The sequence below is a fragment of the Falco biarmicus genome, chromosome 5 (genome assembly GCF_023638135.1).
Source record: "Falco biarmicus isolate bFalBia1 chromosome 5, bFalBia1.pri, whole genome shotgun sequence".
NCBI lineage: Eukaryota > Metazoa > Chordata > Aves > Falconiformes > Falconidae > Falco > Falco biarmicus.
Genome location: NC_079292.1, coordinates 53,878,848 through 53,893,396, shown reverse-complemented (window position 1 = coordinate 53,893,396; position 14,549 = coordinate 53,878,848). Strand labels below are relative to the sequence as shown.

Sequence of the window (14,549 nt, the reverse complement as noted above, 5' to 3'; positions counted from 1 at the left end):
CGTCGCAGCCCAGCGGAACCCGCTGCTCCGCGCTCCCGCCTCGGGCCCCGCTCCGCCGCGCGGCAGCCGGAAAGGGCGGGAAAGGCCACAACTAATGGGGGCGCGGGCGGGGGGCTGGAAAGCGAGGGAGGGGAGAGGAGGGCGGGCAGAGCCGCAGCGGAGGCCCCGCACAGCCGCAGGTCCCGCTCTGTCCGCCCGGGGGAAGTGGAGCGTCGTCTCCCCTCACCGGGTAGCGGCTGTCCGCCTCTCTGCCTCGTCGGCTCTGGCCTCGGCCCACGAGCGCTTCCCCCACGCTCCCTCAGCTCCCCCGCAGGGCCGCCGGCGGGAGGGGCGCTGCCTGCCCGCGCCGGGCGGTGACAGCGGCGGTTCTGGCTGCCGCCGTTCATGGCCCGGTCGTCTGGGTGCTGTGGAGATTCCCTCCCGGAATCGCGTGCAGTGGTTACTGACTAGAAACTGAAGAAAAAGTCCTCTGATAAGTGGATGGTGTGCGGGTTAGGAAACGTACGGGCTCTGCTTTTGTATTGAGAAGCAGGATTTTCATGTTCTGTAAGCAATTTTAGACTTGCTCATGCAGTTCCTGGTGCTATACTGGTTTGTGCCTGTCCTTTGATGAGCAGACTCAACAGAAATTATCATAAACTTAACGCAGTTTATATCTACCCCTCTTGGACACCCTGGCAAGATGTGTCTCTGGGTTCTGCAGGAGTGCCGCGTGGGTCCACAGAAAGGGTTGTCAGGCTCGTCGTAAACACAGATAAAGGGGCATCTTGCTGGGAACGTGTACTGTGGGAAACAGCCTGAGTCTCGTGAGGGAAGTGCAAGGTGTGACACTGATTTCAAGGAATTTCGGTTCAGTACTCCCTAGTAAAACTTAAAAAAATCTGACACACATGCACACACTGAGGGTTTTTTTAAATGACTAACAAACAACAGGCACATCCACAGTTCAGTGAAGTTCAAGGGTAGCTGCCTGCTGATCTCAGGAAACTTTATATGAGGGCTGGGAAGAGGCAGGGCCAGAGCAAAGACACGAAGCTCGGGTGCACCATTGGCTGCTGCTTTACCCATGTGAAGTATAAATAGGTGAATATGTGTGTTAGTTTTTCTCCTCTTATGTCTTGGGCATTGTGACACATTTTTGTTCTGAAGCTGTTGTGATTCGAACGCAGGCACTGGGACTACAACGTTTCTCTATGGATCAAACAATTCTTCTCCTGCTTTTATTAAAATACATATTTAAGGTGAGACAAAATAGTTCCTTTTTTTGAAGGTGGATAGATATTCTAATTGAATGTTGAAAATTGATGGTTTGTGATTTGATCTGCTTTTTTGTCATTCTGGCAGTCACAGGAACTCTCTGTTATTTCCTCTGAGCGTTCCCAGCCTTCCTTCTGTTTAAATTGTTGGAAGCTCTTCATCTGCTTTATTGCCTGCTGCTTCTAGTTCAGTTTTGTTCCCCAGAAGAAGTAAAAGACACCAGCATCCTTAAGTCCGAAGCTAGCTCATATTGCTGTGTAAATTGTCACCTTCTGGATACTGCAGAGACATGCGCAGTGATGCTGGAAATTGAAGGTCATTCTGGGACCCAGGGGTATACTCTGGTTACGCCTTTAGGAAGTGTACCTCTGCAAGAAGTATTTTACTTTTGGATCCAAAACTGCCATTTGTGGGTTAGTGCTTCGTGTTTAATTTGACTGTTATTAAAAGAACCGCGTGCATAGGAACCACATGTAATTTTCTGTACGCTTTGCAATAGTCTTGTCCATTTTTATCTATATTTAGTTTCTGTACATGGAGGCTTATTTTACATTTAGCTTAACATGCTTTGCAGCAAAGGTGATTTTAAAGCTCTTGTCAATTACTGTTATAAATACCACTCCATTCCTTTGCAGGTGAGAGACATGTATTTGGAGTGCTGAAATGCTGCTGTGGTACCCAGCTGCCTGGTATATTCCTTGAGAATGTCCTAATATTGTCCTGTTGTGCTGGCCAATTTTGAGCTTGAGAACAAGTGCTTTTTTGTGGAAGCCGTCCTACAGCAGTCAGTGGTCTGCCTCAGGGAGGTTGTCTGACAGTTGCAGAGTAGTTGAGTGTGTCTGGTTCATAAGGATGGTAGTATGGGGTGAAATAAGAACTTCAGTGAGTTCAGTATCATACCTCCAGCAGTGGCAAAAAGCAGGTCCTTGGGGAAGACTGTAAGAATAGCATAATATGATAATTATCTATACTGTGTTAGTTTCCCATAGTTTTCAGCTTAAAGTCTTGAGATGTATGGGGTTGCAGTGCATTTGGTGAGCTGCAGTGTAGTTCTGTTCTATGAACTTATCTGGCCTCTTCTGAAGCCCACTGAAACTTGTAGTACTCATTTTAAGCTTTGTCAGATAAACTGTATAGTGAAAAACTGCCTCTTTTTTTTTGCTTTGAATGTGGAGCATGCCAGCTATGTCATCCTTCACTGTTCTTGTACTTGAAGGGAAAATGAAAAATCAATCTCTGCTCACTTATTCTGGCTACTAAAGATTTTATAGACCTCTGTTGTATTTCCCCTCAAGTGCCTCTTTTTCAGACTGAGAAGCCTACTTGAGTGGTATGTTGAGAAGTAGTCAATAGAAGTAGTTGATAGCAGCAGTTATTAAGTGTTTGTTGTTTAGGTTTCTTGGCTGGTGTGTAGCTAGCCTGAAGATAGACTTGAACCTTAGGTCTTAGTGGTCAGTTTAATTTTTCTTTTAAAATTGCTGCAGCCTTTGGGTAAGGGCCTAAAAAGAACTGACAAGGTGCTGGCAACAAAAAAGGACATTCTAGATCCTTCTTCTCAGATATAAATACAGTAAAATTTCTTTGTACGCTTGCAAATCCAGTTTTTGGTTTTGGGTCTAGGAGTACAGATTTAAGTATGGTAAAATGGCATATATATTGTTGATGGTGGAAAATTTTTAAAAATGGCTAATTCAGTTATTGGAAAATATACTTCTTTTAAATTATCTTTAAAAGCAGACTTTCTTACCCTTTGGATTGTCTGGACTAGATTGTTTTCAGGGAACGCAAGCCAGCTATAGACTCATCAATTAAAACCCTGCTACTTTTCATGGAAAAGTGTTCTGTAAACACTTTTGTGTATGCCATCAATGTTAGTCCTGTTAGTCAGTTCAGGAGCTTCCAAGAGGTGGTATGTATCCTCTTATAAAGGTTTTATAGAGATTAAAGGCTTTATAAACTTTATAAAGTTTATACTTTAAAAAGTATCATCTGAACTCTGAATGTTAAGATCTTGATAGATTTGTGGTTGTGTTAGTTTGTCATTAGTTAAAAGAAGTTACCTTAAACCAAAGTGAGTTCCAGAGTATACTGTATTAAGGAATAGGAAAGCGCTGAGTGTTTTTGCTTTTTAAGTTGCTTTTATTTGTGTGGTTGATTGAGTTATAGAATAACACAAAGTATTATAATAATAAAAGTCCTAACTTTTATTTTGGTATACTAAGGTTCCTATTTGATTTTTGTTGTTGTTTTTTTTTTAACTACATTTTGAGTTCATTGCTAAGTGATGGCATTTATTTGTTGTCCCAGTTCATATAGAAAATAAAAATGGAACTTAAGTTACATAACTGCAATCTTTTAATAAATATTATGTGATAGGAATTGGCATCCCATGCCCCAATTTCTCTGAATTTTAGAGGTGTGGCTCAGGTTTATATCCTGTTAGAAGGAACCCATAAGTTTCTGGTTCCAGATGAAATTCAACCACAGAAGGAACCTGCTTCTCTAAAGAGCTAAGCCAAAGTCCTTCAAAGGTATGTAGTATTATTAAAAAAGTAGTGTCAAAAATATGGAAGGCTTGTGCCTAGAATGAGTTGACCTCTGTAAGAAGTTGAAATGCCGAATGAAGTTTGTACTGGCACGCCTAAATTGGATTGGTAGTGAGGTGTTTAATAAATGATTTCTTTACATCCTTAATGTTGCTGTTTATTATTCTGAGATATTTAGAAGTTTTGAAAGTGATGCCACTAAAGTTTTTACCGTGTAATGTGAGAATAGGGCTGAGAGCTCCAACTCTTGACTGCTAACTGTGATTGCGGTATGTATATTGCAAGTGAAATCTCTGACCTTGTTTCCAAAATAATGACAGATTTGTTTTCCTAATAGGACATACTTGGGTCAACTGACATGGTTTGGCCATCTGTGGAGAAAGAAAGAAAAATAGAGCCTGTACCTACAGAACTTGTAACAAATTATGAACCCTCTCTGTGTCACACAGTACAGATGGTGATACTGCTTCATATAAAACCTGTTGCTAGTTGACAAGTTCTGGGTAAAAGTAGTTAAAATTGACAGAATGTAATTATTTAGGTAGAGGTATATTTTCTACTGAATTGTATTCATGTATGTTTCTGTTACAGGGTTCAGAGAGTCTAGACTGTGACCAAGTGAAAAAGCCTGCTAGAGTAGTTTTAATGGAGTGGACTGAATTGCCCAAAGGAGAGGATCCAGACTATTATATTATAACATACCAGCAAGCAGATGCTTTCAGTCAAAAAGTAAATTTCATCAATCTAACCGATAAGTAGTTCCATACATATTTAAGCTGTAGATAGCAGTAGTTAATAGCATTGTTTGTTTGTTTTTCTAAAAAAAAGTAAAATAGCAAATAAAGTTTGGAAAAATTGTACTGAATTCTGTAATTTATGTCATTTATGTGTACTCTTACAGAGTCCTATTGAAGCCAGTTGGACTTAAAAGACTCTTGAGTATCTTGGGTGTATAAGAATAGATAGGCATATGTTCAAAGTTAAGAATATGCAAGTTTTTCAGTGTACTGTAGTTTGAGGAGGAGTTTTCACTTCTCCAGGAGAGGCACAGACGCTACCCCTAGATGTCTGTGGGAGGGTATTGTTCAAATTCTGGGCACAGGATGTTCTAGAACTTAAAGAAAATATGGGGATTTTAATAGGAAGATGTTTGTTAATAGTTGATTTCTAAAATGTTTTGTTTTAAATGCGTTGGGTATTTTTCAGTTTAACTGCAGCCTTAAGTTTTCTGTGCTGTAATATAAGCTACCCTTTCAAAAAATTCATAGATCAGTTATGAATTGTATTTTTATTACTTTTGTTATATCCAGAAATTCTTCTAACTTGCAGAATGTAAGAAACATCTCTAAAGTTGAACAGAAACCAGTCAGTACTACAGTTCTGCTTGAGGAAAATAAGAAGTATGGTATTACAATAGAATCCCTAAAAAATGGCCGAATCTTAAGTGTAAAATCATTTAAGACACGTAAGTAGAGTAGCACAAAAATATTCTGGTATTTGGTATATTTAAGTCCAATACTGAAGTTTAAGGAAGTAGGGGTTGTAATCCTGAGCTTAGTCATGTATTGAGAAACTTTGCCTCAATGTATTTTTACAATCATGAAGAGTAGAAGGAATAATTTTGTATTGTAACTTGTTTGGTTAGTTGACAATTCAGCAATGTTTAACTGATGTAAAAGTCTGGGAGATTTTTAAATGTTACAGGCTTTGCTATACTACAGTAGTTCTAGGAAAAGAGATTTATAGAAGACCACGGAGAAAGTTACTTAAAGCCTGGCAGTTTCATATCAACATGGGGTTGTGGTTGTCTGTCATATATAAATTAAAAGTATTAAATATTTTTGTTTTCACATCATGAGAGTCCCCCTTTAAAAAGGGTTAATGAATAGCTTGAAGATCTTAGTATTGTGACTACCTGGGACAGACTTCTAGTAGAAGAACTTGTCAGTCTATCCAGTGAACTTATAAAAACATCATTTATAGCTGTAAATCTGTTCAGGACCACAAGTGCCACTGATTACTAGAATGAAAGGGCTTTCTAATCTTAATTTTGTTAATCCCTTTAAAAAAGTTTATAGCATTACCTTTGCGCACATTACAAACTCATACTAGTTTTGGAATACAGACTAGAATCTGAATACAAACATCATCACTGTGAAAAACACATAGTAAGTTGAAAACATTGCACCAGCCATTGACTCTGCTGATGCGTGCATTCAGCAAGCTACAGGAGATAATTCATGGTTATGCTACTAATGTGTTACTGCACTTGACATTTATTACTTAACTGATATTCTAGCAAAGTCTGTACTTTTACAGTTAAACATTCCTTAAACTGTGCACTTATATTTCTGGTTGCTTCAGACATAAGTTTACATACCGTGACAATAAAGAAAAGCATGGCTGCCTTAATTGTTCTGTAAGACATTTTCTGGTTTGATACTACCTCTTTCTTTACTGTGTATATCCCTCATAATTTCTTAAAAGAAATATATAATAATGTTAATGCAATAAAACTTTGAGCTAATTATTCCCTTGTTAAAGACAGTATTTATTTTTTTCTTGGTCTACTAGGTGGAATTTCAGAAAATGACATCAAAACAGTTGTGACGGCTACTACAGTGTCTTTTAATTGGACTACACTGACCAAAGAATTTTCAGTCTCCATTTCACTGAATGATACTTCTCAGATTATAAAAAACTCCAGTGGATTCTTTGTATGGACTAATTTGGCACCTGCCACCTTACATACATTTCAGTTTATATTTGAACAATTGCATCTTAAATTTATAAATGTGTCTCAGTCACTGGACATTCAAGCTGAAACAGGTATATGTTAGAGTTTGTTGCAGTCACAGTGAATGCAAGGGAGCACTGCATATTTTCCAGAAGAGTTAAGATTAAATTGTAAAAAGCCTGTATTCCATTTTACAATTTATAATAGATGTGTGTAGAAGAATTATAGAAGAATGAAGGCAGGTTAATTAACATAGATAATACACAGCTATGGGCTGGCTTCAGGGGTGGTGGGTTGGCTGATGTGGATAATGGCTGGTTCCTGTTAAGCAGTTACATAGCTCTAAGTCTAAGGGGTATGGAAGAGGAGCTCTGGATGAAGAGAGACCTGGAAGAAGTGGAGAGAGGATGCAGGAGAGACAAGGAGAGGCCCTGGGAGAAGCAGGGAGGAGAAGGGTGTCCAGATGAGGAGAGGCTGGCTGGAAGAGGAGCCTGGAGAAGGAAGAACCTGGATGTAGCACAGGCAAGAAACAGGATGAAGAAACAGCATGGACAGTAGATGAACTTTTGAAACCTTGTGGGGGATTGGTGGCTGTGTTGAGGCAAGGCACAGGAACTACATACAGAGGTTAACCTGGTATGGGATGGTAAAAGCCTTGTTGCAGCCGGCTAGTTTTGATAGTGCTGCGACAGATGTGCATTGTTTCATTTCTAGAAAGCTGAAAGAAATTGAATGCTAATAGCATAGGTTATTTCTCATTAATTTTTCTTAGTAATTTTAGGAGCAAGAATTCAAATTTGTATGTGTGAATATTTTAAGCTAACTATTTTTTGCAGTCTAAAATAGTCAAGTGAATGTTGAGCTTAAGCATTGTAATTATCTCAGTGTATGGATTGAATTTGCTCTATAGTTTCAATGAAAAGACAGGGAAAATCCTGAATGTGGTAAGGATTTGGAACACTCTTTGCCAGTGTTCAAAGTGAATGGTTTTGTACTGCTGAGTGGCTAACCTAGCTCTGGTGTTTTGTTAGAAGTGCTGTGAAGGAGGCAGGATTCTGAATTGTATAACTTCATTGTATTGTATAACAATTGGATAACTTCATTGCTTTAAATGTGCTATTCTGACAGTGCAATTTAAAATCTTTAAAATTAGGAACACAGAAAAAGGATTGTATAGGCTCAAATTCAGGGAAATAGTTATTTTTTTTAAAACTCAGGAAACTATTAAAACCATCTTCAGTTGTTTGTTTTAATTTCATATTAATTTCAAGTTTAAAATTTAAAAAATGAACCATTGGACACTAAGCTTAAAGAATGAATTTTCTCCTAGAGTAGCATAAAAATTAATGAATCTCTTTTTTATTTCAGTGGGTTGTAGCTGATACTCTTAATTCAGTCAATCAGATTTTTTAAGACAGTCAGAATTTTGAAGGAGTGTTGATTCATAATTATTGATTTTTTAGGGGTTTGCAATCGTGAATTAAGGGTTATCATCATCAAAATGTCTGTGTAATTATAAAAATATCTTAAACTGTACCGCTCCCATGAATGGTACGGAACATCTTTAAAATCCTGCCCTTGTTCACCTATAGGCACCTGTTCCCAAGGATGGGTGGCATTCCAAAGCAGCTGCTATCGAATGGGTAAAGAGAGCAAGCCATGGAATGTGGCACAACAAATATGTGAAATGTCTTCACGAGGGGCGCATCTTCTTGATATAGGGAATGAAGAAGAACGTGGTTTTATTTTGTCTTATCTCCAGACATTTAGTCAAATAATCATGCTATGGACGGGTCTCAATGACCTAAAGGTCAGTCTATTTTATCTTCTTTGCTATTACATATATGGAAGAAGGAAAATTTTGATATGTAGAGCCCAATTCTTTGGAATAAAATAATGTCACACTGTAAATTGGTTATTTGTTTGTATAGTTGTTAGTAGTTAAAAGAGTAACCGTTATTTCTTCCTATTTAGAAACAGTGAAAATATTTAGTGGGCCATAGCTGGGAAAAAAAGGCATAGTTCATGCATAACCTGTTTAATTTTTCTTTCTGTTTATGAGTACTTCACAGGGATATTGTTTTGCCTGTAGGTGGTGCTGCATTACCAGATTTTAAATCTTGTTCTACATGTATGTTACTATGGATATCAAAAGTCTGGGGTTGGCTCTCAGTTTTGGTGCAGGTCTGAAATGTTGAGTGTTCAGCTCAGCAAGGTCTGTCCTGTATGGATGCTGGATAGGCCAGTGAAAGAAGGGATTGGAGCAAGGTATTTCTTGTAAAAAGTTTCCTACTCCTCATATTTGAGTTATGAGGGTTCTTACTAACAGCTCTGCTGTTATTAAATGACTCACTGCGATGTGGTATGTGATTTGGGAATACACAGAGATACATAAATATCTCTACAGAGATAAATAAAAGTATTGGAAAAGTTCTCTGAAAATGGAGGCACTCTGCCAGAAATGGGAGATCCTGTCTTCCTGTGGTGTGACTTAGTGAAAACTTCTTTCATGGTAAGTATCAGGTTGGAGAAAGCCACTGGTATTTCAATTTGGAAAATCTATACTCTGAAATTTAATTGTAATACTGTTCTATTAAAATTAATTTTAAAAGAAATTCTGTGAAAAAGAGTAAAAAAACCCTAAAATTTATTTGTAAGTGCAGGAGGTAAGTGGTAAACATGTCATAGACAGAAAATTTCTTTTTTACAGGCTCTGTTAAATAACTTAGTGGGTCTACACAAACAAGTCAGAGTGGGGTAATATGCAAACTGAGGAAACACGGACCTGTCTAGGTTTGTGGTTAGAGATGCACTGTAACCTTCCTGGTTAGGAAAGCACGTGTAATATATGCACTTTACATGTAATAGTTTTATGCATGACATTTTAGAATAGCTGTAATTTTTACACCATAGTGATATTAATCGTAACTAACTTATTTTAGAAATAAGGTAGTATTTGTAAGAGGCTGCTAGAAATACATGCCCCATAAAAGCATGATATTTTTGCATGTTGGAAAGAGTGCTGGAAAGGTTGGGGATTTTTCTTTTTAAACTAATTAGACAGAAAAAAGTTAATCGCCAGCTTGGAATTTGACTGTTAGCTAACTGTTTAATCATTACAGACATTTTTTATGTTTGTGGGAGTCTAGTCAATTAAATGAACTAGACGAGTACCTTGTTTTAAGAGTAGCAAGGGAAAATTATAAAATGCTTGTTTTCAAGCACTTCTTTCCTAAATATTTGTTCTTAATTAGTGTGTTCATGTACCATATGAACATGTTACAGTCTTTCTAAATGTCAGTGTCATAATTTGCTCTTGTTTTAGGAGAACTCCATTTGTACTTGCACCAACTTGTACTTAACCCAGAGTTCAAAGATCATGGGGCATACACTAGGAATCACAGGACTTGTTTAAAATCTGAGATAAAAAACACAGATTCAATTATTTTTGCTTCCTCTGTTGTATTTGAACCATTAGGGAGTTAAATATCTGTTTTCAAGTTTTTTTTTCCCCTTCAGTACCCATGGGACTTGTAATACTCAATGAAAAAACATTGAGATTATAACCTAATTGAGGAGATTTCAGCCGCCTTAGGAAAACTGCCAAGCACTGGGACAGTGATAAAAATTAGTGGCATTGTGAACAGGATTAGTTCTGTAGCATTTGTGTTGTCATAGTTTCTCCTTCTTTAACCCTATTTCGATCTGTATCTGGATTCAAACCCTTCCTGGCAAGGGTGAGCATTCTTGTGAAAGACAACAGGGACCCTGGAGATGTGATGTAGGGCAGTCCACTAGGTAAGAATGAATCAACCGCTTTGGTGGCATCCTCAAATCTGTCATGACACTCTGCACTTCTTCAGAGTTAGGAAGTGGAAAAGGTGGTCAAAGACTGTTTACTAATGTTTCTCTTATAAGCCCTGCTACAGACCTTTGTATCACAGTAGTATGTTGTGCCTTCCCCTCTTTGTAGTTAACTCTGGTGTCCCAGAAGACCAGTATAAGAAAAAGATATGCATTGATCTACACAGTATTTTTGAAATGGCAGTCTCGACACACAAGTCCTCCAGAAAGTCAAGTTGAATTATTTCACACTGCTGAAAATCTTTGCTGCCTTGGGAAAATGAAAGACTTATTTATTTTATTTTTTTTATAAACTCAATGGATGAATTGAAAAAAAATAGGCTTAGTCTCAACAAACACGATTTTTTGTTGTTTTCTCAGAGAAATGGAAAAAAAATGTTTTCCTCCTCCCCCTTCCCCTTTTGAATATCTTTCACAAAATGGGGAAGCAACAGAAGTCTTAAGTTACGTTGGTACCTCAGCATTTCTCCATTACAGTACTTAAAGCATTTACTTAGACCAGGGGTCCTCGAACTTTTTAACCAGGGGGCCGGCGCGGATGCAGTGGCAGGCAGTCATCTGCGGCTGCTTGGTTTCCCCCCCAACCCCCGGCGAGGGGGTGTGTGTGTCTGTAAATACCGGGGGCCGGATTGCAGACCCTGGGGGGCCGTATCCAGCCCACGGGCCGTAGTTTAAGGACCCCTGACTTAGACTGTAGTACCACTGATTTGCTATGCATGAAAGCACTTATGCTAGTATACCTCCTGAGAGTGCTCCGATGTCATGCATAAATGTGTTTGGGTTTTTATTCATCCCCTGTAGATGTTAGTGCAGTGGAGACTGAAACCTGTCTCCCACTTGAGGGGTCTGCATTGCAGTGCTGTGAGCATGTTCTGCAAACATCTTTCCCGCAGAATATCATGTTACCCTAGTCTAGTATTTGTAGAGCTCTGCTGGAGAAACTGAAAGTACCTCAAAGGTTAGAAACGTTGAGTCAGGTGTGATTGAGTGTCTTAACTGGTAAGCTACCAGCAAGTAAGGGAAAGGGGGACAGACAGCATTTGCTCATCTGATTGTGAATCTAGCCCTGGATTTTTTTCAGCTAAACTTTCTTTCTTTCATACCAGATTTATTAATATTTTTGACTAACTCAATTTTTTTAGTGAGTAACATTTGTAGAAAATTATCCATCCATGATTATTAGATTATGTGATTAATGTTGATTTTTTTTTTTTAAGGATTGTTTGTAATGATCAAACACTCTACATCAACCTTAGGTGGCTTATATTGTATTATGTTATTACCTTGTGATCTTTTGTAATAGAAGGGGTATAACTTTACACTGAAATATTTACTTATAAAATTAATTTGTATAAATGAAGTGTGTAAATTTTGGATGTTTAGGAGGTACACTTCAATGAGAAAAGCCTTAATTCATCAATACAATGTAAAAATACATGGAGGTTTTATTTAATTTTTTTCAATGTAGGAAGAAGGTCAGCTCTTGTGGACAAATGAATCTCCTTATCTTCTAAAGGCTGGTCTCTCAACTTTGTCAATGATACCAGAAAATGAAACTGACTGCTACGCCCTTCAGAGAAATCCTACTGGTCCAGGCTATTTCTTCACAGGATTTTTCTGCTATATACAATTACCATATATTTGTGAATACGAATGTAACTATTTGTTCCAATCTTTTGCATTTATTTTTAAAAGCCTTCCCCCAATTATATTTATATTTGAAGATATAAATATAAAAAGAGAAAAAGGTTTTCATTATTTTAATTTGTTTTTCCATTTTTTGTTGTTCTTTTTCAGTACCTCTGGTACCAGAAAACTTCACGTTTAGTGTGCATGATGTCAATACAACTGAAGCTGTATTTATGTGGAGTAATATGGACAACTGGCTTAAGTCAGACTTTGCACTTATAATTAAGTACTATTTTCATCAATGGAAACCATACATTCTGAATTTGCCTGTGAATACAACTCAAACAAAAATTATGCAGTTGTCTCCTGGCCTTTCCTACAGGTTTTTATTAGCAGCAAGGAACCCAGAAGGAGCACAGACTATCTTAAGTCCAATTCTGAAGGTAGAAACAAGTAAGTTAGAAAAATAAAATAGCAGTAATACCCAGACAATCATACGCTTTTAAATTTTTCCCTTTAATTATACTGTTCCTTGTGCTGATAATTTGTCTGAAAATTTACATAAATCTGAACATGAATTCAGAATCCAGGATTTACCAGTTTGTAGAGTGGATTCCAAGGTCTTCATTTTCCTTTTGTGCTAAAATGCTTTATTTGGCTTGATGAGAAAAAAAAAACAACTTGGGAGTTTTTGATTGCTGGAAGCAGAAAGCCAGCTACAAATTATGTTTCTGTGAAGTATATTTTTAAAGATCATTCTTGCCATAATTTTACTCACCGGATTCCTACTGATGTCCAAAGGTAAAGCTGGATGTTAGAGTAGCAGTAAGGTATTTTTTGGCCACACTGGTGAAATGCAAAAGCATGCTTTCCAATCTGAAGTAAAAGATTTTGTTGGAATAAGGAGGTTATTCCTGTATATCTGCAGTTAATATTAAGATGAGCTTTACGGGTTAAATATCCATTGTGTTTTGACCTGTTGCATGATGCAGTATGGAATGAGAAAAACTTGTGAACCAATTAACTTGTGTTAAAGTAAAGCCTATCTGAATGAAGCCAAATGAAACCTACCAGCTGGTAGAGATGAAGAATACCTTTGCATCTAAAGGTGATCAAATGAAGATGTCCTCAAGGAAAAACTACTTCATGGATACAATTTTAGGTGCACATTTTCTCCATGTTCCTGTTTATGTGGTACCGAGAAAACAGTCTGATTTTCAGAATTAAATAAAACATACTGCCCTAACATTTTTACCAGTTCTGGCAAGGCAGTCAAATATGAGACAGAGGTCCATTTACTTCAAGTCTGAAAAAAATACAATATTTTCCTGAGGGGAAAGCTTGTTCCTTTTCTCCAGCAAGTACATTTTGTACAGTTCACTTCTTCTCCTGGGCTGCTTTAGTGCACTTGAAAGTCCTGTCATCTCCTGTGCCTATCAGCCTCTCTCTTCTCTAACCGGATGGTTTGTTTTCTGTGTATAAGACCTTGTAACGCAAGTTGCCTCTATAATGAAGAAAAGATATTCCTGCTTTCTCCTATGAGAAGCAAATATGTGTTTTACCTCAGAAATCAACATTTCAGCTGCAACATTGTTATCTACAGAAGCATCATTGTCCGGGCAAGGAAAATCAGAACAATTTACTAATTATTATACTAGTGACTGAATTGTTTGAAGAGGTGTAGGCAACATGTAAAGAACTATTTTAAAATGATTGATAAAAACAGCATGCATTGAGCATCTTCTAAAATTCAGTGGAGTTTGCCATTTAAATCATTAGGACCAGGTTTAAACCAGCTTGGGTAATTCGTAGCATTTGTCTTACAAACATCAAACTTTAATGTTTCCAATCTGACTGAAATACAAGAGAAGACCTAAGTGGGGAGACTGAGTTCTGTTTCAAGAGCTAGGTGATTCAGAAAAATCAGACAGTAGGAATATTCCCCTGCCTACCAACATTAGATACACTATCCAAGTTACTTTGTTTTATTTGCTCTCATACTATTTAGCATGTATGTGAGTGTGTACTGTTAGCTTTTCAGGCTGTATTTAACAGAAAAATGTTACTGGTAAAAGGCATCAGAAGCTATTATCCTATTTCTATTCCTAATCTTATTCAATAGGGTCATTGCACTCCCAGAAGTTAGAGGCTACATATGTTTCATCTGCAGAAATACATTTAAAGTGGAAGCCTCCACAGCATTCATCCAGTGCTTCTTTTCATTACTACCTCCTCAACGTTTTGGATACTGAAACCAACATCTGGAAACAGTTACTGGTTGAAAAAAGCAAGACTTCAATAGTAATAGGAAATGTAAAACCTTATCATCAGTATCAGGTATATTTACAGACCATGTCAGAGAAAGAAACTCTAGGCTGCCATGAGAAGCCTATATTAATCACAACAGGTGATGTATCCATGTTCTGTGTTTTTGGTTTTTTTTATTTCTCTAGACAGAGTTTAAACTGAAAATACAATGCACAAAAGTATTTTTAAGGCCATGTACAGGTTGCGGC

At 37.6% G+C, this 14,549-nt stretch overlaps 1 protein-coding gene across 2 annotated transcripts in view; it reads left to right on the top strand.

Annotated features, from left to right (window-relative positions):
* The first annotated feature begins 1,193 nt into the window (after positions 1-1,193).
* The window catches only part of PTPRQ (protein tyrosine phosphatase receptor type Q), a 141,854-nt gene continuing 128,498 nt past the window's right edge, over positions 1,194-14,549 (top strand). For both annotated transcript variants that reach the window (XM_056342105.1, XM_056342104.1), the window contains exons 1-8: positions 1,194-1,241; positions 4,395-4,532; positions 5,133-5,268; positions 6,378-6,632; positions 8,133-8,350; positions 11,873-12,059; positions 12,202-12,486; positions 14,156-14,440. In XM_056342105.1, the coding sequence (XP_056198080.1) occupies positions 1,194-1,241; positions 4,395-4,532; positions 5,133-5,268; positions 6,378-6,632; positions 8,133-8,350; positions 11,873-12,059; positions 12,202-12,486; positions 14,156-14,440 (1,552 nt within the window). The remainder of the gene's footprint in view (positions 1,242-4,394; positions 4,533-5,132; positions 5,269-6,377; positions 6,633-8,132; positions 8,351-11,872; positions 12,060-12,201; positions 12,487-14,155; positions 14,441-14,549) is intronic.